A 25,632-nucleotide genomic window follows, 5' to 3' on the forward strand; every position below is an offset into this window, starting at 1 on the left:
TTCGTGTCTGGGGACACTCAGACCCTGGGTTTTGCTATCACTAGGAGCGACCACGATGGTGGGGCACACACTATAGTTGATAGGTGAATATAGGAGCGGCACCGCGGACTTGCTATCCGACATTGCCCAGTATATTCATGGCGCCTTTGAGTACTGTTTTTACCCTTGTTTTAAATTCACTTATGTGCTGCATGTATTATATATATTATTGCTTCCGTATTGAGTTTAGAGCTCACGTCCAGTATTTTATGTATTTCTGGACACCCCATTTGATGGGGCAGGTGCAGGTGCTGGGTTGAGCACCAGGAGCTTGGAGTAGCCAGTGACCTTGAAGACAGCAGGATTAGCTATAGGTTTATACCCATATGATTATTTGTAATTCGATTGGGTTGTATTTTTATTTAATTAACCGGTTGTCAAAGCACGTGCTGCGAGAGATGCCTCGCCAGTGAAATCCACCCATTAGGCTGCCAAAATCCAAGAAACTGTAATTGCAAACGGGCCATGCTATTTGGCATTCGGAGCAGAGGTTAAGTGGGCGACATTGTGCATGTGTGAAATCAAGATGGTCGCCAGTGGAATCGCAGTAATATCGCCCAATCCATTCAACATCTTATCCAGCAAATAAAGATCCAAATTTTGCACCTCATTGTTCCCAGAATTCCACGGAATGATATTGGCACTTATGAAATAACATATGAGGCGATCTATCAATGTGGGGGAGGTGGGTAGGATGCTAAATCGAGATCCAGTGGGTACCCTTCAATAAGACAAGCGACGAGTGGCGTGGTTGAAATTGTAATCAGGATCAGAGATGATAGCATCGTATTGGTTATACACCACAGGAGGGCCCTCATTAGGAATCTGTAGAAGCTGACCGAAAAAATCACTCATCACCTCGATGCGGACACCCTTCACAAAAGTACGGATTGTTTGCATCACTGTCTTGTCCTTGTCATCAAAGTTGGCAAAGAATTGCCAAACCAACTCAGGATAATAATCCCCTCGGATGTACAGAATTGGCCCCCAGCCAAACTTATCAAAATCTGCCCGCAGCGGTACTTGAGCATCAGTAGTGGGATGGATTGATTTCTCAACAATCATATTATTCCCCTTTAACTTATCATACCATCGAGAATTTTCCAAACTAGAGAACCGATTAACATCAAACTCAAATCGTGGAACACCTCAAGACGTGGAAGCCCCACCTCTGCCACGCTTACTAATCGATCGTTTCAGCGGCATGATACAAATTTGCAATTAAAGTAAAACCACAAATAAACTGCTCAAACTCAATCACAAAAACAGACAACAACTCAAGACAACCCACTAATCAATCACCACCACAACAACACAACCAACGGCAGTGTAATTCAACTTCTTCAAAGACGTTACCAAATATCCACTGCAACCAAAAATCAACTACAAGCAGTAAACTGGCCAAAAATCCCGACAACCGATACACCACTACTCCAACTTAATCACAATAAGCACACGCCAAATAGACTCTTCAACACGTGCCCAAAATCACATCCAAGCAATATATTCAACACAATCCCATGTTGAAACCAACAACTAACCAATATTTTTCACAGTAACTATAGAGAAGGAAAAGCAACTCTTACCCAAGGTGAACCTGATAGGACGCCCGGAAAAATGTTAACAAATAAATAAAAAGGGGCGGCCTGGGGAAAACAGGATCAAAAACGGGACAGAGGTGGCGGCGCGGAGGTGCGTGATGGCGGCACGGAGGTGATGGACGGAGGTGAGAAATCAAGATCATGGGGTCTGTGGGTAAGGAGGAATGGGAAGGGGAAATATTTAGGGATTTAGGGATTTGAGAGTGAGATGAAAGAGAGAAATCGCGATTCTGAAAGATTTAAACACAAAAGCAAAATGCACGGACCCTGGATAAGGGTCCGTGTTTGGGTCTGTGCGTCTTCAAATTACGAAAAAAAAATTTGTGTAAAACAATAAGAACGGACCCCGGATACGGGTCCGTGTCCACCTCCGTGTGCCTACGCATTTTAATGAGAATGAAAGAGAGCGGACCCCGGAGACAGGTTCATGTACACCTCCGTGTTCCTACGCAGGTCGGAAAAAATTTCTCGAAAATATTGCACATGGACCCCGTACATGGGTCTGGATTGGGGTCAATGTAGCTTCGAATTTTGACCAAACCATGGAATTTAAATATCCGAACCCTGGTGTAGCGCAAAATTCTTTATTTCTTAAAATTAAGAAATATAAAATTGATACAAAGTGAATTTGACAAATTAAATAAAGATTAGTGGATGCAATCTCTAAATAATCCCTTGATTTTTCTATTCAATGACAATTTCTTGATTAATTTGAATTTCTTGAGTATTTGATCTTCTAGAAGAAGATTTGATGTCTTGAGATTTGATTTGATGTCTTGATAAAATTAATTCGATGGGTTAACACCTTGATATCGAATTAAACTTCAAAATTTGGGAAGAATGTGATGAACTCCTTAAATTGCGCCTTGAAATTTGTTATCTTGAATGTGATGAAAAACACGATCTTATTGAATTTGATGAAGAACACGATCTTCTTGAATTTGATTTATTAGTTGAAGAACATGAACTTCTTGAATTTGATGAAGAACACAATCTTCTTGAATTTGATTTATTTGATGAAGAATGCGAGCTTCTTGAATTTGATGAAGAGCACAATCTTCTTGAATTTGATTTATTTGTTGAAGAACATGAACTTCTTGAATTTGATAAAGAACACGATCTTCTTGAATTTGATTTGTTTGATGAAGAACACGAAAGTTTTGAATTTGATGAAAAACACGATCTTCTTGAATTTGAATGAATTTAAGTATATTTGAAGAAGAACGCAATTAATCCCTTGAATCACGCCTTGATCTTCTCGAATTTGATGATTTTGAAGAAGAACTCCTTGAATTGCACCTTGAATTTCTTGAATGTGACTTGAGAGAAAAATCTTGAATTCTTCTACTTCTTTGCTTTAGTCTTCTTTGTTGTATTTTTTGTTGGTCATCTGCCCCCTATTTATTGCTGAAGGATGCAGATTCCTACCATTTTGATGTTATGAGATGTCGCAATTTGATTGGCTCCTCATGATTCATTTGGCAATTATCTTCCATTAATCACAAGATTTGATTTTAAATACTAAAAATATTAGTATTTTATTCTATTTGATGCAAAATTTGATCTCAAATACTAAAAATATTAGTATTCTCTTCGAATTTGTGCAAGATGCAATATTGATTTAAAAATATTGATTTAATCACAAAATATATTAAACAATCAATTAATTAACTATTTATTTTTTAGGAATTTAATATTCCCAAAAATAGCTAATTATTTTATTGATATTTAATTATTTCCTACTTGCCATATTTGAAGGTTGACAAATTTAATTGTCTACACATGCACGACGTCCGTGCAAGGTCTGTGCCCTTTTTTTAAAAAAAAAATTAGCACGAAAATTGACACTCAAAACTCCAAAATTGAATCCACACAAATTAATTTGCATCTAAAAATTTCAGATAAAACACTCAAGCACACAAGATGCAAAATTGTAAAGAAACTACCCTGAATGGTACGATTCCCAATACTGTAAGTGCACGCCTCGTCAAACAATGATGTATCCGCTTCAGTAAAATATCTGCACCCACACAAATTTGCTGAGATTAACTAAAGAAGTGACAAAAATAAAATAAACAACAAAAATAAACGAAACGAAATAAACGAACAAAAAGGAAAAGAAACTGGGTTGCCTCCCAGCAAGCGCTAAATTTATAGTCTATAGCTCGATTTTGGTTCCCTTTTTAATTTGGATCCTGTAAATTCACGGTGATCTGCTCGTCGACCACCACGCCACCTCGATAAACTTTAAGCCTATGGTCGTTCACTTGGAATTTTCCAGTTGCTTCGCTAGTGATTTCCACGGTTTCATAGGGGAAGACTTGAGTGATGGTATAAGGTCTTGACCAACCCAATCGCAACTTTCCTGACATCAAATTCAATCGAGAATTGTAGAGTAATACCTGTTGTCCCACCTCGAATTCTCGATTCACAATTTTCTGATCATGCCAACGTTTAGTATTTTCCTTGTAAACCTTGGCATTTTCATAAGCATCTAGCCGAAACTCTTCCAATTTTTATGCAACTGCAGCAACCTCTCTTCACCTGTGGCTTTGACATCAAAATTTAAAAAATTAGCAGCCCAATAATCCTTATGTTCAAGTTCAACAGGTAAGTGACACAACTTTCCATACACTAATTGAAATGGAGACATTCCAATTGGAGTTTTAAACGCGGTGCGATAAGCCCACAGTGCATCTTCGAGTTTACTGGACCATTCTTTCCTTGAAGCACCAACGGTCTTCTCTAGAATGAGTTTTATTTCTCTGTTAGAAACCTCGACTTTGCCTCTCATTTGAGGATGGTAAGGTGTTGCCACCTTATTTCTGACCTCATACTTGGCTAAAAGACTGTCAAACTGACGGTTACAGAAATGAGTACCCCCATCACTTATAATGGCTCTAGGTGTGCTGAAAAAATATTTTTCTGGAGAAACTGTATGACAACCTAAGAATCATTATTTTTGCAAGCAATTGCTTCCACCCATTTAGACACATAGTCTACAGCAACAAGAATATACTTATTCCCAAAAAAAACTGGGAACGGACCCATGAAATCTATTCCCCACACATTACAAATTCACAAACCAAAATATTATTGAGAGGCATCTCATGTCTCCTAGAAATATTACCAGTACGCTGAAATTCATCACATTTTGTCACATACTCATGTGCATCTCTAAACAAAGTGGGTCAATAAAAGCAAGATTGTAGTACTTTAGATGTAGTTCTGGTCGCACAAAAGTGACCTTCAGTTGAACCCTTATGACAATGAAATAAAATCTCACTTACGTCTTCCTTGGGAACACACCTACGAATTATACCATCTGCGCATATTCTAAACAAGTAAGGATCTTCCCACAAATAATATTTCAAGTAAGAAAAGAATTTCTTCTTTTGCTGATAAGTAAAGTGAGGAGGTAGAAACTTACTTGAGAGTTAATTAACAAAATCAGCATACCATGGTAAATTATTCATCTCAAAGATCTGTTTATCATGAAATTCCTCACGAATATTGCCGCTTCTCTGAATTGGATTCTCCGGGCGTGAAAGATGGTCCGCTACTTGGTTTTCTGTGCCTTTCCTATCAATAATATCCAATTAAATTTCTGCAAGAGAAGAATCCAATGAATTATTCTTGGTTTTGCATATTTTTTATCCATCAAGTATTTTAGGGCAGAGTGGTCAGTGTGCACGATCACTTTGCTTCCAATCAAGTAAAATCTGAATTTATCCAGATCAAACACCACAGCGAGTAGCTCTTTTTCAGTTGTAGAATAATTCCTTTGGGCAGCTGACAGCATCATACTAGCATAGTAGATGACATGAATGGTTTTCTCTCGCTTTTTCCCTAAGACTGCTCCTAAAGCTGTATCACTTACATCACACATCACCTCAAAAGGTGATTCCCAATCAGGTGCTACAATCACTGGTGCAGTGATCAACTTTTTCTTTAGAATCTAAAAAGCCTGCACACACTCAACAAAAAATCAAACGACACATCTTTTATTAGAATATTAGTCACCGGCTTGGAGATGCTAGAAAAATCCTTAATGAACCGCCTATAAAATCTTGCATACCCTAAAAAACTACGCACACTTTTTATATTTGATGGGGGAGGAAGTTTCTCAATTACTTCAATTTTTGCCTTATCAACCTCAATCCCATATTTAGAAAATTTATGCCCCAAGACAATACCCTCTCTCACCATAAAATGACATTTTTCCTAGTTCAATACTAAATTGGACTCTTCACATCTTCTTAAAACCTTAGACAAATTCAGCAAGCAAGCATCAAAGGAAGAGACAAAAACTGAAAAATCATCCATGAATATTTCAATAAAATCCTCAATCACGTCATGGAAAATTTCCATCATGCAGCGTTGGAAAGTAGCCGGTGCGTTACAAAGACCGAATGACATTCGTTTATTTGCAAAAGTTCCATAAGGACATGTAAAAGTGATTTTTTCTTGATCTTCAGGAGCAATGAGAATTTGCATATAACCCGAATAGCCACCCAAAAAACAATAAAAAGGATGTCCGGCTACTATTTCTAACATTTGATCTATAAAGGGTTGGGGAAAATGATCTTTACGGGTTGCATCATTAAGTTTTCTATAATCAATGCAAACACGCCAACCCCTAACAGTTCTAGTGGGAACCAATTCATTATTTTCATTTTTCACAACAGTGATCCCACCCTTTTTTGGAACAACCTGAACAGGACTTACCCATTTACTATCATAGATTGGGTAGATAATACCTGCATCCAAAAGCTTGATTACCTCCTTCTTTACCACTTCTTACATGTCGGGATTTAGCCGCCTTTGAGGTTGGTTTGATGTTTTTTGATCGGCTTCCATCAGAATCTTATGCATACATATGCAAGAGATGATCCCATTTATATCTGCTATACTCCACTCAATGGCTTTGATATTATCTCTCAGAACTCGAGTCAACTTTTGTTCCTCATCCCCTGTCAAACTAGAAGAAATAATTACTGGCAGTTTATCATTATCAAGTAATAAAAAATACTTCAGATGTGAAGGAGAGGTTTCATCTCAAGGATCGGGGCCTCTTCAATTGCTGGCTTCAATGCTCTTGGAACATGTCCAAGCTCCCCAATCCTTGAGTTTACCATTCTTGAAAGTGGTTTTTCGGCATCCAAATACTGCACATATTCTTCAATCTCCTCATTATTCAACTCTTTTGGAGATGGATGTGTCAAGCAAACCTCCAAGGGATCTTCAGAAATAAATTCTTGCACATCGCGCTCAACAAACTCATCAGTAGCATCAATTCGAAAACAATTAGAAACATTATATGGATATTTCATAGAATGAAATACATTAAATACCACACTCTCATCATTCAATCTCAGCACCAAATCACCTTTTGTACATCAATCAAAGCCTTCCCAGTGGCTAAAAATGTTCTACCTAAAATAAGAGGAATCTCATTATCCTCTTCCATATCCAACACAACAAAATCTACTGGGAAAATGAATTTATCAACCTTCACCAAGACATCGTCTACAATTCCCCTACGATATTTAATTGATCTATCAGCCAACTGTAGGAAAATTGTAGTTGGTTTCACCTCACCAATTCCTAACTTATCAAAACATGAATATGACATCAGATTAATGCTTGCACCAAGATCACACAAAGCTTTGCTAAAAAATGAATTTCCTATGGTAAAAGGAATAGAGAAGCTACCAGGATCCTTAAACTTTGGAGGTAATTTATTTTTATAAAATTGCTGAACATTCCTCCGAAAGATTAACAGTTTCAAAGTCCATCAATTTCCTTATGTTTGATAAAATATCTTTCAAAAATTTTGTATATGAGGGCATTTGAGCTAAAACTTCTGCAAACGGGATATTTATGTGCAGCTTCTTAAAAATTTCAAGAAATTTTGAAAATTTATTATGGAGTTGCAGCTGCTTTGCTCTTTGGGGAAAAAGGGATAGAATTTATATCAATACCAACATTTTAGTTTAGAGACTTACCTTTCTCCCTCGATTCCTCACCTCTCTGCTTGTTTGATTCCTTCTCCTTGATAGCTTTTTCAACCTCAGCATCCTCTTTCTTCACTTGTTCAGCAACTATGACCGCATTGAAGCCCTTTGGATTCTTTTCTGTGTCACTAGGAAGTGAGCCTGGCGCTCATGTAGCGAACTGGTTTGCCAAATGTCCCAATTTGGTTTCAACTCTTTGCATCATGGCATCATAATTATGCCATCTCATCTCGTTCCCAGCTATGTATTTTGCAAGAATATCTTCCAGACTTGACTTATTCTTAGATGGTTTGAAACTTGGTGGCATAGAAGTTCCAGCACCTTGCGGAGGTTTCACTGCTTGCTGAGGGGGCCTTTTCTGTGTAGGTTGTTGAGGAGGATTGAAAAATTGTGGCTCAACTGAATTTTTAGCCTGTTTCCACCCAAAATTTGGGTGACATCTCCAACATGGATTATATGAGAAACTGAATGGATTATATTGTTGTCGCCCTTGGTTCCCCACATAATTCACCTAATCTTCTTCAAAAACTGGCATCCCGTGAAAAAGTACATCTGGCATGAATGGATAAGTATTTACTGGTTCTCCAATCTCTTCAGTGTTTCCTTGGACTTGAACTTGATTCACCTGCTTTGATGGTGCTGATTTATTCGCTTGCAGTTGAGATACTTGATGAGTCAGTCCATCAAGTTTTGATGTAATTGCTGTCAGAGCATCCATCTCAAGAAATCGAACTTTCTTTTCTTTCCTGCTATCTTGCCAGCCAGCATTGCTTTCAGCCATATTTTATATGATTTCGAGTGCTACTGTAGGAGTCTTTCTATAGAGGCTGCCATTGGCAGCTGCACCAAGCATAGAACGCACAGATGAATCCACCCCATAGTAGAAAATCTCTACTTGTTGGCCCACTGCTAACCCATGTACAGGACACACTCTCAACATCTTTTAAATCTTGTCCATGCGGCATTCAATGATTCCCCATCCTTCTGCATAAAAGACATGATTTCATTCCGCAATTGTGTAACTTTGGTTGGTGGAAAATACCTGTGCATGAAGACTTTAACCAGCCCATCCCAGGTAGTAATCGATCCTTTTGGTAAATCTCGAAGCCACTCTATCGCTTCTCCTTGTAGAGAAAATGGAAATAGCCTCAGCCGAATAGCATCACTAGTCACTCCATTGAATTTTAAGGTGTCACAGATTGACAAGAATTGCTCCAGATGAGCATTTGGATCCTCAAAAGGTGTCCCTCCAAATCTGACTTTCATTTGAATCATCTGGATAATGGATGGTTTAAGTTCAAAAGTGTTCGCCTGAATTACAGGGCGAACAATGCTAGTCCATATCCTCCAACCAATGGTCGATGAAGGTCCATCGGAGTGCGGTTATTCTCGTCTTTGTCCATATTCTCAGGATTCTCTTCAAATTATGGTTTGCAATTGGTATCACCCTTCTCTTCAGATTCAAACTCAAGAGCCAAATTATTCTTCCTTTGATCTCTACGTATGTGACGAAGAGTTCTTTCAATCTCCAAGTCAAGTGGTATGAGGTTTTCAATATCTCGAGCACGGCTTATATAAAATGAGATATACTCCTGAAATAAAAAATAAAGCGCACAAATCAACCACTAGATAAAAAAAATATAAACTAAATACAATAAAAACCTAGTCTCAAATAAATAATCGATCCTAATAGTAAAAAAATAGTCCTCGACAATGGTGCCAAAAACTTGACCGAAGATTTCGGTTGGGAAAGTCTAGCAAATGAACTAGGTCAAGTTATAATATAATTGGACTGAGTCCAAGTCGAACCCACAGAGACTATTGTTTAAATACTAAGATATAAATTATTCATTTTAATCTAGGCTAAATAAAATGAGGGATTTTTATGAATTAAATACTAATTAAAATAAACTAAATTATTCTAAAGAAAATATTTTAATTAAATTAAAAGAGCAGAATAAGTTTAAGACATATTCAAATTTCAGGAAAATGACCAGAAACACACAACGATACCAGACATCAATTATTGCCACGTATTGGATTTAATCAAGAAAGAACTATTCATATTCACGATGAAATTCCCTAGAATAATTATTAATCTATTTCTAGAATTAACAATCCTATTTTTATTTAAAAGTCCAATTATTTATAATTGAATTTAATTAAAAAAAAATGCCTTCGCAACTATGGAATTATAGCTTTCGCTTAAAATCGCACACTAAAACCGAATACTATTTCTAGTCGGTTTAACCATGTGTTGATTAATATTTTTGAAGCTTATTTCAATATCTTTTTTTCAAGTCCAGATCGAACAACAAACATGCAATTAATTGTCCAGATTAAAAGAAAGAATTATGCACAAATGTTAATCCATAAATATAAAATAAATCAAAACATCAATCAATCCATTCCATGAACAAAAATCAATAGTCTGGCCCTATCGTAGGCCCGATCAAAAGACGACTACTCCATAATATTAAAATCAAACAAAATTGTCATGTTTGAATTCATCACAAATAAACTAGAATAAGAAGAATTAGGAAATACTCAGCCATGGTGCGCGGATCTTTCTTGCGTTCTTCGTTTCTTCTCTTCCAAGCTCTCAATCGTCTTCCGAAAATCTTGCAAAAGTCCAAAAGTCAAAATTCCTAGAAATTTTATGGCTTGATTCTCTTTTATACTTTTCTCCAAAAGCCCTATTTTTCGTCCAAAATGTGTGTCCAATATTGCCCAAAATAAAAGAGTTCCAAATTTCCAAATTCTGTGCGAGCTATTGTTTTCACATCTGCGACATGCACGGACACTGGACATAGGTCCGTGCATTAAACTGGAACGCCTATCTATTTATGAAGATGCACGGACCCTTATCAAGACCAATATACGGGGTCCGTGCATTTTTTTGCTCAAAATTATTTTCTTCTTTGATTGTGCACAGGGTCTGTGCATTAAACTGGGATGAACTTTTCTTTATTGGATGGTGCACGGGCCCCCTTCTAGAAGGTGCATGGGGTCCGTGCTTTTTATTCTCTTCAATCCTCTTGACCTCTTATGATTTTTCCGTGTCTTCCGGTCAAGTTTCAACGTGGCATCGCAATTTTTGACTTCTTTCTCATTATTCAAGCTTTTCCAATTTCAATCAAACCTACAATTAAATTAAAGTGTGACGATTTATGCACAAAACTAGGAATAAAAATGTCAGATAAGCACGAATAAGACAAAATAAAGTTCCAAATAAACTATAGGATTCATGCTTATCAATGAGTAATAGGATCGGTTAGAGTGTGTGGAGGAGGCGAATACACACTTATAAAATTTATCTGAAGGTAAACTGAATTTAGTTGAGTTGGAAACTAAATTCTCTCTTTCTCGATTGTTTATTATATCTAGAAAACAAATAATTGTACGGAAATATGCCAAAAAACAAATTAGAACGCTTATGTTGTATGGATTGGTAGTTTGAAGTATAGGTAAGCTGAATGTAAAAGACACAAGAAAATGTTTCTGGATGTTCGGAGACTAAACTGTCCCTATGTCACTCCTTCCACTTTGGAAAAATATCACTAGAAGACTTCGAGTATTACAAGATATTTTCAACACTCCACCTCAGCTAGGACTTATTTCACTTCCTACAACTGAAACTCCTAGACTTTACAATGCAAATCAGTCTTCAACTGATAGGTTACAACTCTTTAACTGAGTTTACACAAAGAATGTTAACAACTTTGATATCCTAGCATAATGCGATCCTTAACAATAAAATATAAACTATGTAGTGTGTGCTTGATCTTCGAATCTTGTATGATTCTTCAATCTTGACACTTGAACTCTTCGAAACCTATTGACTTCAACAATGCAGTAGAGTTCTTTCTCGAGCCGGGGGTCTTCCTTAACCGAGCTTTCTCTGAGACAACCCTTAATTGAATATGTTTTTTGTGAAATAGTGATACTACATATATGCCCATACATATATGTATCTATAATTAAAATAGTTTTTCATAAAATATATACAATAAATAGTCGTTTTCATACAATATATTTAAATACTCAAACAAACTAAAATCACATGCAAGAAAGTTTCATAACGTAAATAAGAAAAACCATAGTCCAACGACAATCCCATGCAACGACTAAAATCTCAAAACCATTCAAAACAATGAAAAATATAGTAATCATGTGCGGAAATAACATAATGCATAAAAATCCCATAATAAAATCCCATCATAAACTGGAAATGGTCACAGGTGCTAGATACCACAGATGCTCAGACGTCCTCACCTCCATTAGGGACCACATCCTCAATACTAGCATCAAACTCACCAGCAAACCATTTAAATCTAATGAGCCTAGAGGCTCAGCATGCTCTACCCAAAAATATCACGAGGTATCGTATGCATGCATGCTCGTAAAAACATTTGCATAATGTTGAGTCTTAAACATAAAATTAATCATAATCATAATCATAATCTTAATCTTAATACGTAACATAAATACGACATGTAATGATCGTAAAATCATTAGTGTGAGTCATTTCAGTGATGTGTGATCATTAACATAAGCGATTGATCAATTTATAAAACCAACGTACGCGGCGACGAGGTTCACCAAACCATAACAGGTGGATCCCCTATGCCTTTATGCTTACACTCAACATATCTTAAAACGTGGATCTGTAAGCTCATAAACATAAATGGAGAGGTCATCGGGCCTGGTATCCTGAATTCCGAACCCATGAGTTTCCCATAAATATTTTCTTTACATGCCCTTAATCTTTCATAAAATAAATGCATGAATCACGAGGTTAAAAAAATATCATTTTCCTAAAAATTTTCCCGTAAATATATATTTAACTTAGTTTTCATAAAAATCATACTTATATAAAAATATACATATATATATATATATTAAATATATATTTACGGACTATTTTACTTTTCACGGACTCGTTCGAGTAGCTGCCCCCTTAACTTAAGCCCATAATCTAGACTTGTCCATTAACGCTTAAACTGGCCCAACATAAAATAGTTCGATAGCTCTCATGGGTCACAAAGGCCATGAAAAGCTAATGGGCACACTAAAATTACTAACTTAAGCCCAAAAAAACAATTTAATCACTCAAGAACATTAACATTTTAATTCAAACACTTAGGATTCTAATTAAATTACCGGGCCCGAAATAAAATAACTCGAACCCATAACAATATGAAAAGACCCAAATACCATCTAGACCCGATCTGAATGCCCCTGCTCGAGCCATGCCCGATGTGAGGACCTCGGTTCCAATCATCTAAACTAGAATAAACCAATATAAAAGCATACAAGAGCCAATCTTAAAAATAATAACAAAAAAATTTATTTCTTGTGAACAGTGCCTCGCTTGAGCGGTGGAAATCGCCCGCTCGAGCGAGCAAAACCCTGTCCCAAATCCTGGAGAGCTCTCGCTCGAGTGGCAAGAAACGCCCGCTCGAGCGAGCAGAACTCTGGCTCAAAAGAATAAGGAGCTCCTACCAAAAATCAAGAACTGCTCTAATTCATTCCTCCAACTCCAAATGCTCGATTCTCCAGTATACAACATGCATTAAAAACATAAATCTAAAACATACAATACATGAAGTTCTAAGGTTGTACAAATCGTCGATAAGTAGAACATGCATCTATTCTATATTCTTCAAAACAAAATACAACTCGAAGGAGTTCGAATACAAAGTTCGACTCTAAACCAAGCCCTCACTTCTATCGTCCGAATCCCAGTCTAGTCATGCTGCCTCTGACTCGAACCTGTCCCACCTGTTGCCAAGCACACATACAAAGACAAGACAACAATCGAATAAATCCGGTGATAATACAATTCCCAGTAAAAGAGATAAACATGCTATATCAAATAGGCATCTCAAAAATGAAATACATCAACTTTCAGATATTAAAAATGAGAGTAAATGAATGCATAACTTCAAAATTCTAGATTATCAATCCGGATAATCAAAAAGTAAATCGGTTCCTCGATTCTTTGGTTGGGATCCCGAGGATGAAATATCACAACAATCACACCGACTTCCCCTTTCGAGGTGGACGATGTATATTTCAATCCTCCAGACTTCGGAGCATTCAATAGAGAGTTGATAGGTCACTGTAGTAAATCTCCTACCAGTGCCACTCGACTATAATCCCCAAATCATCTAATTCAAATGAAACGAAACGTTCGGCTCAATATGAATGCATGTGAAAAGATAAAACTTCCAATCATGTAATTCAAGTAATTCACATAGACATGCAAGTATGTGATTTCTCTAGGACACTCGAATCAATCCGGATTAGAGTTAATCGTCCTATTCCATCCAATGTCGTCTTATACCTTTCTCTATTCAAATGTTTATTCAAACTGGATTTCTACAAAGACAATAATTCCCATCAAAATCCAAACGAAATTCAATTCAACAAAAAAGGTAAACTCGATACCAAACCTCGATCAACTCTTCGATGATTCAAACTCTAAGAACTCCGAGTCCAACGATGTTCAAACAAGTATGAAAGGAGATAATTAAGAACATAAACATCAATCAATCCAAAACCAATCCAAAACTCACAACAATCCCCCCAAAATCTAAAATATCAAACCGGCGGCATAACGACTATAAATCGACTATCCAAAAATCATAAACAACAAAATAATATCTTATTCAACTCATACAACTCCAATCTCATCAAACAACTCAAATCAACCAAATCTCAAATTCTCATTTTCAAAAATCACAAGAAAATTCATAACAATTCCAAACGACGTTCTTTTTCCGATCCGACTGAGAATAAACAATACATGCTAGCTCATACACGATATCTCCGAAAATGAAATGATTCTACAAATTCCAAAAAAATGAAGCTTCGTAGAAATCAAAGAAACTTACTTCAAAACGGAGCTCTCAATGTTGTGATCGCAAATATAACCTCTGATTTAATTTCTACCGGACGGATCGAACAAACCCGGAGAATCAAAAGCTTCGAGAAACGTTCCTTGAGCTTCTACGGAGGAATCACGTTTGGAAGAAGAATAAGGAATGAAGGAAGAAGTAAAGTCATGCAATTAAATATAAGACTTAGTCAGAATATCCTATTTTTGCATTTTAGTCCCTGAAAATTCCAAAAATTGCAAAATAGCCCTTGATCAAAATCAAATCGATCCTCAAATTATATAATCTCTGATTATCTCAAATAAACTCAATTAAGACAAATTTGGAGCGTTACAATTCTCCCCCTCTAAGAATAGATTTTGTCCTCGAAATTAGATATGGTTCAATCTCAAAAGATAAGGGATAATATACAAAACTGGAAAAGATTTTATCTCTCAGATTAAGTCCAGAAAACGCTGTCAAATCGGACTCTATCCCCCAAATCTCTTCTTCAAATCCTTAATGGCCTCTCTGCACTAACACAATCTGGATCGGTTTGTTCAGAGTTGCTTCTAATTCAGGTCGAAACTCTGAATCAGTAGTCTCAAGCAATTCGGAATCTCCTCAAATCCGGTCTCATCAGTTAAAGAACATAAGAAAGTATGGTCTGGGTAATTTGGCAACACGGATCTGGCGATAATCCGCAACGAAAGACGGAAATCACCTCATGAAGACCAGAAAGAGACAAAACAAAACAAGTTTATAGGCAAGATTTCCTATCATCTCCAGACTCTAGTGAGATTCAATCAATCTCAGAGACGATTTCTCTCTCTTCTCATATCCGACAAATCCTATGGAAGTCGAAATCTTCAAAAATATTCGATCTTTCTGAACAAAATACGAAAGTCTACATCTTAACATTCTTATACTTTGAATGTCTAATCCAAGTCGTCTTCATTCTCGACAGAAAATATTCATCTGTCCATTCAACCTTGAATCGAAATCTGGTCCCAAATCAGGTGACTCAGAAAAATCATCTCAATTCAAACGAGATTTTCATTTTTGTTCGCACAACTCATTGCAAGGTTCCATCAAGATAATCATTCGATAGCTATTGTTGTACAAGAACTTCAAAGGAGTTAGCGACACTCGTTAGCCAATGTAAGAATCAAGCACCATACTCAATATCTTCTCTTCCCTGGGTTCAGGGAGTTTCATATCTTCCTCTCACTCGAACCATGGACCTTCAGGATCGGTACCGTGATTTACCAGGTTTGGTACTAATTTATCTTAAGATATGGCATGGACCGCTCACCCTCACCTAGCCCAATCAAGCTATTCAGATATTGGGTTGGCCCAGCACCACAGCTCGGTAAAGCCTCTAAATCCAAATCGTCTGTTCTGACTGTCCGTCATTCTGAGGATAACAACTGTACTAAGATGTAATCGAATAACAAAGTATCTTTGAAAACTATTCCAAAAAAGAAGAGTAAATCAAGGATCTCTATCTGAAAATGACCCAAATTTGGAAAACCGAACAATCTGACAAGGTTCTGATAGAATATCTATCATCTGAACATGTTTGAGGATCATATTGTACAAAAAACAGTAACAGATTTCATCAATCGTCCAATCATATTCGGATAGCAACACAAACTCAGACTGATCATAGTAATCTCGTGATGAATCCATCGAAACACGATCTCTATCCCATTGTAGTAACCCGTAACCAAAATTAATGATTAAGGGATTAATCAACACTGATTAAATAGATTGGGTACCGGACGGATCGGAAGCTCCGATGCAGGATCGGACGTTCCAATCGAGATCGGAAGCTCCGATGCAGGATCGAAAGCTCCGATGGTATTACGTCAGGCATGACGTGTGGCAGGATCGGAAGCTCCGATCGCCCCTATCTGAAGTCAACCAGTGATATTTTGACACGTGGCAGATAAGGATCTTCGAAAGCTCCGATGGCAGGATCGGACGTTCCGATCGAGGATCGGAGGTTCCGATCAAGGTCTATAAATAGAAGGCCGAGGCTTCACTTTCATTTGCCAATTTCGATCCCTCTCTATTCCAGGAATATTTGAGTAGTTCTAGTCTTCATAGGCTTGACCCGGGGTTTGGCGAGGCATTCGATGGTCGTACCGGAGTTGTGCCCAAGTTCTGGAGGCATCGACATCAAAGGGCTAACAACGGACGAAGGTATAGATTTTGCTTCCTATAAATATTTAGGAGTATGCAATAGCTTAGTTAAGGCTTTTAGAGCACTATAATGATAGTAGTATCATTTGGCAGTGTAGAGCAGACTATAGGCGTGGATCTAGAGTTGGTAGATCTTGCACTGATTTGAGGAACGAAAGTACTGTTCGAGATATCCTGACTGAGTATGCCTGTATTATGTGACTGCATGATTTGTATGTCATGATTTATGCTACATTCATTTGCATATTGAGCTATCTCCTTCGAGATGTCTATTAGTAGGGTTGTACCCTATCCTGTTAGTGGATGGACTTCCATGGCTTTGGGTCCGGTAAATCCACTGGTATTATGGTATGGGAGCCACCTCTTGAAGCGATGGCACAACGTGCTACATACCAGGGCCCGGTCGGTCTCTGTTATCTGATCCTTGACCTCGAGTTTATAGGGAGTTGACTTTGCATGCATGTATACTCATACTCTTGTACTGAGCGTTTTATGCTCACGTCTCGTACTCTGTGTTTCTGGACACCCTATTCCATGGGGCAGGTTTGCGATTGGACGAGGCGGGTGGATCCAAGAGGAGCTAGGTAGTGGTTGGCCAGCTGGAGCTTCGCCTAGGTTTTATTCTGTTGTTATTTGGATTGATACATCTGTTCGATCTGGTTGTATAATATTTGGATATTTACAGATTCCTTTACTTGGGATTGTATAATGTCTATGGTTTCCGCAGTTTTATTCTGATATCCGTTTAATAAAGTTAATTGCATGCCTAAGTTCTGTTTAGTAGGTGATCTAGGTAAGGGTCACTACATTTATGGTATCAGAGCATGCAAAGTATTCTTGGGATTTAGATTCTACATAAGATAACCGTTAGGTTAATTTTGTAGATGGCAGATCGTGACGACCAGAGTTCTCATGGCAGTATTGGTGGGCGTTGGGGTGATGCCGACCGGGAGCCTCATCGGGAATGCCGCCATCGTCATCGAGATAAGGACCATTTCAGTGTACGTCGATTCTTGCAAATGGGGCTTAAGCCCTTGGTTGGAGGTGAGTCTTTGGAGGATGCGGAGAACTGGTTAGACCGCATGGAGACGAATTTTTAGACTTTCCAATGCACCGAGGAGCAGAAGATGGAGACCCTTGGTTATCTTCTGGATGGACGTGCACGCAGATGGTGGAGGTTTACTTCTGCACCTTTTGTTGCGGCGAGAGGAGTGGCCACCTGGGCCGAGTTCCGCACAGCTTTTCAGAAGCTGTATTTTCCTCCTGCACTCTGTCAGTCGAAGGCGGGCGAGCTACTGAGTCTGCGACAGGGAGCCATGTCTATTGACGAGTATTAGCAGAAGTTTTTTGATCTGCTATCCTATTGCCCCAAGATTGCAGACAGCTCTGGGATGAAGTATAATCTGTTCCTTCAGGGCCTTAACCCTGAGATCCACGAGCGTGTGGCGGTCGGCAACGACATGTCCTACGAGGTTTTGGTGAGCTGTTGTCACCAGGCAGAGGACAGCATTCGGCGAAACAGGTCTTTTTCTCAGTCGAGACCTGCTAGTTCTTTGGGTCCCCGTGCCCAATCTTTCAAAAAGTCTGGATCTACTTCTTCTTCCTCTGGCTCTGCTGGTGTTGTCCGTTTCAGAAAGAAGGACAAGTATGATCACTGTGGGAAGAACCATCCATCCGACAAGTGCCGTAGAGCTTCTGGAGCTTGTTTTCGTTGTGGAGAGACTGGTCATATCCGGAGGGATTGTTCACTATCTGGGGGAGGCGGTTCTGGTTCTGGTTCTTGTTCAGAATCTGGTTCTCAGGCCACCATTCAGCAGAGGTCGCAGGGACAGCCTGCTGGGAGTTCTCATTTGAGGCCACGAGCTTCTGGCCAGGTGTTTGCCCTGAGACATGATCAGGCAGTGGAGGAGAATGAGAAAGTCATCGCAGGTACATTTTTGCTTTATTATACCTGTTCTTGTACTTATTGACACTGGTGCATCTCATTCCTTCATTTCTGCACGTTTTGTTAAGAGGCATAAGTTACCATGCATTGCACTAGACGTAGTGATGTCTGTTTCTACTCCGACGGGCCAATCTTCTTTGGCTCAGCGTCTAGTGATGGGTTTCCCTTTAGAGTTCGAGGGGAACATTCTGTTAGCGAATCTCATAGTTCTTGTGATGGACAACTTTGATTGCATTCTGGGAATAGATATGTTGACTACCTATCGAGCTTCAGTGGACTGCTACCAGAGATTAGTATGCTTTCATCCGGAGGGGATTGATAGCTGGTTTTTTTATGGAGAGGGAGCGCGACCCCCGATACCTTTGGTATCAGCTTTGAGAGCCTGTCAAGCTCTAGAGTCTGGCGGGGAAGACTACCTTATCTATGCAGTTGATTTGTCCGCTGAGAGCATTAGGATAGAGAGTATTCCTATTGTGGATGAATTCCCAAATGTATTTCTTGATGAGATTTTGGGTTTTCCTCCTGTTAGGGAAGTCGAGTTTGGCATAGAGTTTATGCCGGGTACTTCGCCTATTTCTCGAGCACCGTATCGTCTGGCTTCGTCAGAGATGCGTGAGTTGAAGAATCAGCCACAGGATCTTTTGGACAAGGGGTGCATTCGTCCTAGTGTATCTCCTTGGGGAGCTCCTGTTCTTTTTGTAAAGAACACGGATGGGTCGATGCGGCTGTGCATTGATTATCGGCAGCTGAATCGAGTCACTGTGAAGAACAAGTATCATTTGCCTCGTATTGATGACTTGTTTGATCAACTGCAGGGCACTTCAGTTTACTCCAAGATTGACTTTAGATCTGGGTATCATCAGTTGAGAGTCCGAGATCAGGACGTAGCCAAGACTGCATTCCGTACTCGCTATGGGCATTACGAGTTTCTAGTGATGCCATTTTGTTTGACTAATGCGCCGGCTATATTTATGGATTTGATGAACCGTGTCTTCAGGGAGTATTTGGACAAGTTTGTCGTGGTCTTCATTGACAACATCTTGGTGTATTCGCGTAATACGGAAGAGCATATATCTCACTTGCGGTTGGTACTGCAGACTCTTTGGGATGAGTAGTTGTACGCCAAGCTGAGCAAGTGTGAGTTTTGGATGGATCGAGTGGTCTTTCTTGGCCATATCATATCCAGGGAGGGTATATCTGTTGATCCAAGCAAGATTGAGGCGGTGCCTAATTGGTCGCGATCGAGGACGGTTGCTGAGATCCGTAGCTTTCTGGGTCTAGCAAGATATTATCGTCGCTTCATTTTGAATTTCTCTCAGCTAGCTCGACCTTTGACGCAGCTTACCGCAAGGGTGTGGATTTTGAGTGGTCCTCCGAGTGTGAGGAGAACTTCTGTGAGCTTCGACGGCGGTTGACTTCTGCGTCGGTGTTGGCACTACCGTCAGGATCTGGCACTGATGCTTCTCTTCAGGGGTTAGGTTGTGTCCTGACTCAGAATGGGCATGTGATCGCATACGCTTCTAGACAGCTGAAGCTTCATGAGGAAAACTACCCAGTCCATGATTTGGAATTGGAAGCCATTGTGTTCGCTTTGAAGATCTGGCGTCATTATCTGTATGGCGAGAAATTTGAGATCTTCACCGACCATAAGAGTCTCAAGTATTTGTTCACTCAGGCGGAGTTGAACATGAGGCAGAGACGTTGGATGGACTTGCTTAAGGACTATGATTACGAGATTAAGTACCATCCGGGAGCTGCTAATCTCACCGCTGATGCATTGAGTCGCAAGGTGCGATTATCCGCACTTCAGACTTGTTCGATGTCTAGTGCGATCAATGACTGTTGTACTTTAGGATATACTTTCAAGCATAAGAAAGGTATGCAAAGTATCCAGATATTTGCGATATTATCTAAGCCAGCGTTGTATTCGTGGATTCGAGATGCTCAGATGTCTGATTCGAAGACCCAGCGTTTAGCTCGTATAGCTAACGAGGGTAGCTCATCTGGATTTCATTATCAGTCAGATGGCTTTCTGTGTTTGTCTGGTAGGCTTGTGATTCCGCAGGATGTAGAGTTGCGAGAGGAGATTTTGTCTAAGGCGCATCGCACTAAGTTGAGTATTTATCCTGGGAGCAACAAGATGTACAAGGATCTACGTACTCATTTCTGGTGGAAGGGAATGAAACGTAGTGTTTATCAGTTTGTTTCGAGATGTTTGGTGCGTCAACAAGTCAAGGCAGAGCACCGACGACCTGGAGGTTTTCTTCACAGTCTGCCTATTCCTGAGTGGAAATGGGAGTTTATCACAATGGACTTTGTGACCCATTTGCCGGTATCCCCGAGGAACTGTGATGCTATCTGGGTTGTGGTGGACCGACTCACCAAGTCAGCGCATTTCATTGCCTATATCTGGGAGTACAATGTGGATCATATGGCTCGGTTGTACATTCAGGAGATCGTTCGACTTCATGGAGTTCCTGTGAGCATTGTCAGCGATCGGGACCCCAGGTTTACTTCTAGATTCTGGGGGAGTGTTTAGCGTGCGATGGGTACTAATCTCAGTTTGAGTACTGCCTATCATACGGAGACTGATGGTCAGTCAGAGCGCACTATCCGTACTTTGGAGGATATGCTTAGAGCATGCGTCATGGATTTTGGTTCAGCCTGGCAGGATCATTTGCCATTGATCGAGTTTGCGTACAACAACAGCTATCATACTAGCATTGGGATGGAACCTTTTGAGGAGTTGTACGGATGACGTTGTCGTACTCCACTCTTCTGGGAAGAAGTGGGGGAGAGACAGGCTGAGGGACCGGAGTTTATCCAGCAGGCGGTAGACATTGTTGATCAGATCAAGAAACGGATTAAGACTGCACAGGATCGTCAGGCCAGCTATGCTAACATCAAGCGTAGGCCTTTGCAGTTCGATGTCGGGGAGAAAGTGTTTCTGAGAGTGTCACCTTTTCGCAAAATTCTCAGATTTGGCCTTAAGGGCAAGTTGTCTCCCAGGTTTATCGGTCCGTTTGGGATCTTGGAGAGCATTGGCGATTTGGCTTATCGACTAGCTTTGCCACCGCATCTTTCCAGTATTCACAACGTGTTCCACGTATCTCTGTTGCGACGATATGTGGCGGATGAGTCCCATATTCTGCAGCGGTCTGAGGTTCAGGTGAGCAAGGATTTGACCTATGTTGAGAAACCTATTCGTATCCTGGATCATAAGGATAAGGTTTTATGGAACAAAGTCATTCCTTTGGTTTTAATTCAGTGGCAGCGCCGAGGCACTGAGGAAGCTACTTGAGAGCTTGAGGACAAGATGCGTGAAGACCATCCTAAGTTGTTTTGATTTCATTCTTATAGTTGTATTCAGTTGCAAACTCTATAAACGTTTGATTTGAATAAAGAATGTTTCTGATTTCTGTATTACATTCGGTACTTAAGATCTGATTTCGAGGACGAAATATCTTAAGTGGGGGAGAATGTAGTAGCTCGTAACCAAAATCAGTGATTAAGGGATTAATCAACACTAATTAAATAGATTGGGTACCGGACGGATCGGAAGCTCCGATGCAGGATCGGACTTTCCGATCGAGATCGGAAGCTCCGATACAAGATCGGAAGCTCCGATGGTATTACGTCAGGAATGACGTGTTGCAGGATCGGAAGCTCCGATCAGGATAGGAAGCTCCGATCGCCCCTATCCAAAGTCAACCAGTGATATTTTGACACGTGGTAGATAAGGATCTTCGAAAGCTCCGATGGCAGGATCGGACGTTCCGATCAAAGATCGGAAGTTTCGATCGAGGATCGGAGGTTCCGATCGATGTCTATAAATAGAAGGCCAAGGCTTCACTTTCATTTGCAAATTCCGAGAATCCCTCTTTATTCCAGGCATATTTGAGTAGTTCTAGTCTTCATAGGCTTGACCCGAGGGTTGGCGAGGCGTTCGATAGTCGTAGCGGAGTTGTGCCCAAGTTCTGGAGGCATCGACATCAAAGGGCTAACGACGGACGAAGGTATATCTTGTGCTTCCTATAAATATTTAGGAGTATGCAATAGCTTAGTTAAGACTTTTAGAGCACTATAATGATAGTAGTATCATTTGGTAGTGTAGAGCAGACTATAGGCGTGGACCTAGAGTTGGTAGAGCTTGCACTGATTTGAGGTATGAAAGTACTGTTCAAGATATCCTGACTGAGTATGCATGTATTATGTGACTGCATGATTTATATGTCATGATTTATGCTGCATTCATTTTCATATTGAGCTATCTCCTTCGAGATGTCTATTAGTAGGGTTGTACCCTATCCTGTTAGTGGATGGACTTCCATGGCTTTGGGTTCGGTAAATCCACTGGTATTATGGTATGGGAGCCACCTCCTGAAGCGACGGCACAGCATGCTACATACCAGGGCCCGGTCTATCTCTGTTATCTGATCCTTGACCTCGAGTTTATAGGGAGTTCACTTTGCATGCATGTATACTCATACTCTCGTACTGAGCGTTTTATGCTCACGTCTCGTACTCTGTGTTTCTGGACACCCTATTTCATGGGGCAGGTTTGCGATTGGACGAGGCGGGTGGATCCAAGAGGGGCTAGGTAGTGGTTGGCCAGCTGGAGCTTCGCCTAGGTTTTATTCAATTGTTATTTGGATTGATACAGCTGCTCGATCTGGTTGTATAATATTTGGGTATTTAAAGATTCCTTTACTTGGGATTGTATAATGTCTATGGTTTCCGCAGTTTTATTCTGATATCTATTTAATTAAGTTAATTGCATGTCTAAGTTCTGTTTAGTAGGTGATCCAGGTAAGGGTCACTACACCCATTCTAAACCATAATAAACTGTACAAAATATCCTCGGGTTGTTTTATCTCTGCTATCAACTGCAGACAGAATAAGAACATCGAAAAAACATACTTCAAACATCGTTCTTCATCTACTTTTATCCCATCTGATTCCTCAAATCATCAAACATCTTTCGGTCATCTGGAAGAGCACAAAATAGACTACATTGTGCCAATCTCAAGATACACTGTCACTATCAAAAACATCTAGCACAACAATATGCTCAATCTCAAATAGAGAATCGACACCAACCTGAATCTCTGACTGGTTCATTTCTGACTTTCTTCACCGAACTTTGAAAATTTGAATCAAATATCTGAACGATCTTGATCTTCTCAATCAATTCTGATTCGGCTCGAATGCAAAATCCTGATAGACCTCCTATCTACTTCAAATTATAAATCGGAAGTACATCATTCATCAATCAAGGGGAATGCCGATAGTAGATAAAATAAGAACAGATCTTTCGGCTCAGAGCAACAGCTGCTGCATTCAATTACTCCGGATAGAAAGGATTCCCAATCAGAAATTCCTCAGTAACTAATCATCTTCTCTTTCTCATAGTCAGTTCAGACTGCGAATCAATTACTCCAACTTCCAAGACCACGAAGATTACGGAAATATCCTCATAAGAAAATAGATACCAGATTTTCTAATCAATAAGATCACTGCGAGCTAAAAATCCAAAATCAGACATTGAGTCTCGAGCGTCTTCATCTGTCTCGATGCTCATGTTATAAGTGATTCTTTTGAACAATAATATACCTCAAATCTCAATAAGAAGAATTCAATGTACTGCAATATCATCAGTACATAAAGGAATAAAGGAATAAAGGATACAGAAGCGCTGAACAATCTCTTCTTCAAATTAATAAGAACTGGTCTCATAAGATTAAGTCCAGACAGAAGAACATATTATGCTGAGAAATCGGCTTCACAAACGATAAGAATTCCTCGACAAATCAGGGATAGAACTCATAAATCTTCAAATCACAGGTAAAGACGTCAATCTAGATCAATTCATATAGGCTCCAGTCTTGAGGTGATCAACAGAAATTACACCTTCAGATAATATGATCGAGGAAAGACAACTCGATCTATTCAGAATTCAAACGTCGATAAAAAAACAAGTAACTGCTCGGCACGCAAATCTGCAACAACTCTCAAAGAATCTAAAAGATCGGTACGACTCTTCAAAAGGATAAGAAATTCATCGATACGAAGAATCATGAATCCTTCTAAATATCTCTGAAGGAACGTTCGCAAAATCAAACGGTAAGAAAAAATTCAAGCGACCATACCTCGTTCTGAGTCCGGTCTTAGGAAGATGATATTCTGATCTCAATTCTAAGCTGAAATCAATCTGACGAATCGGAATCCAAACTGGAAGCTCATCCTGCTATATCATCATCTGTAATTCTATAACCACTGGTGTATCAACCAGATCGGGTTAACAATTCAGGACATCAACTGAAAACATCTCAAATTCCTCCGCACATTTCTAAAATAAACTGTCATTCAACAGAACAAATATTAACAGAATCTACGAATCAAGAAATCTTACTGGAGGATTTCCACTCGTCTAATGATTCATATCTGAACCTGACAACCTTCTGAACACATTCCTCAGTTGCCCTGTACTTGGTTAAACAGCTCAACGGTTAATAAAATCAAAATCCGATAACCTAAGTACCATACTGACCAGTTCAAACTTATTCCTATCAATTCAAGAGATGAAACTACCGTAAATTCCCACACAATGCTCAGTGAGGTGTCGACCTCCACAGTTGTTGCAAAACATTCCGAAAAATTCAGAACTTTGTCCTGAACCAAACTGTTTCGATCCGCTAGAGTTAAAAGAACTTCTCCCCGACTTCTTGAATTGCTTTCTCTTCGGCTGAAAATGATGTCTTGATTCTCTAACTCTTTATTTTGAAATCCACCAACTTAAACAAACTCCTAAAGTTGGTACATTCCAAACCTAATTCGACGGTCATCGGTGTATCCCCAAAAATCAAAACATCTGCTCGCTTGCTTCTAATCAGCTTACACATTCAACGACATTCTCAGTACTCTTCAGAGTCGATGGGTTA

At 39.4% G+C, this 25,632-nt stretch overlaps 1 protein-coding gene across 1 annotated transcript; it reads right to left on the reverse strand.

The window, feature by feature from the left end:
- Positions 1-3,823: 3,823 nt before the first annotated feature.
- LOC140878789 (uncharacterized) lies at positions 3,824-8,438 on the reverse strand. Its single transcript, XM_073282408.1, has 9 exons — positions 8,187-8,438; positions 7,928-8,069; positions 7,649-7,798; positions 7,030-7,328; positions 6,776-6,919; positions 5,907-6,353; positions 5,341-5,598; positions 4,185-4,497; positions 3,824-4,134 (listed from the first exon to the last, which is right to left on the reverse strand). Exons 1-9 carry the CDS (start codon positions 8,436-8,438, stop codon positions 3,824-3,826), a joined length of 2,316 nt encoding a protein of 771 aa, XP_073138509.1.
- Positions 8,439-25,632: the final 17,194 nt, after the last annotated feature.

This window comes from Henckelia pumila, chromosome 2, assembly GCF_033568475.1.
Source record: "Henckelia pumila isolate YLH828 chromosome 2, ASM3356847v2, whole genome shotgun sequence".
In the NCBI taxonomy this organism is placed as follows: Eukaryota; Viridiplantae; Streptophyta; class Magnoliopsida; order Lamiales; family Gesneriaceae; genus Henckelia; species Henckelia pumila.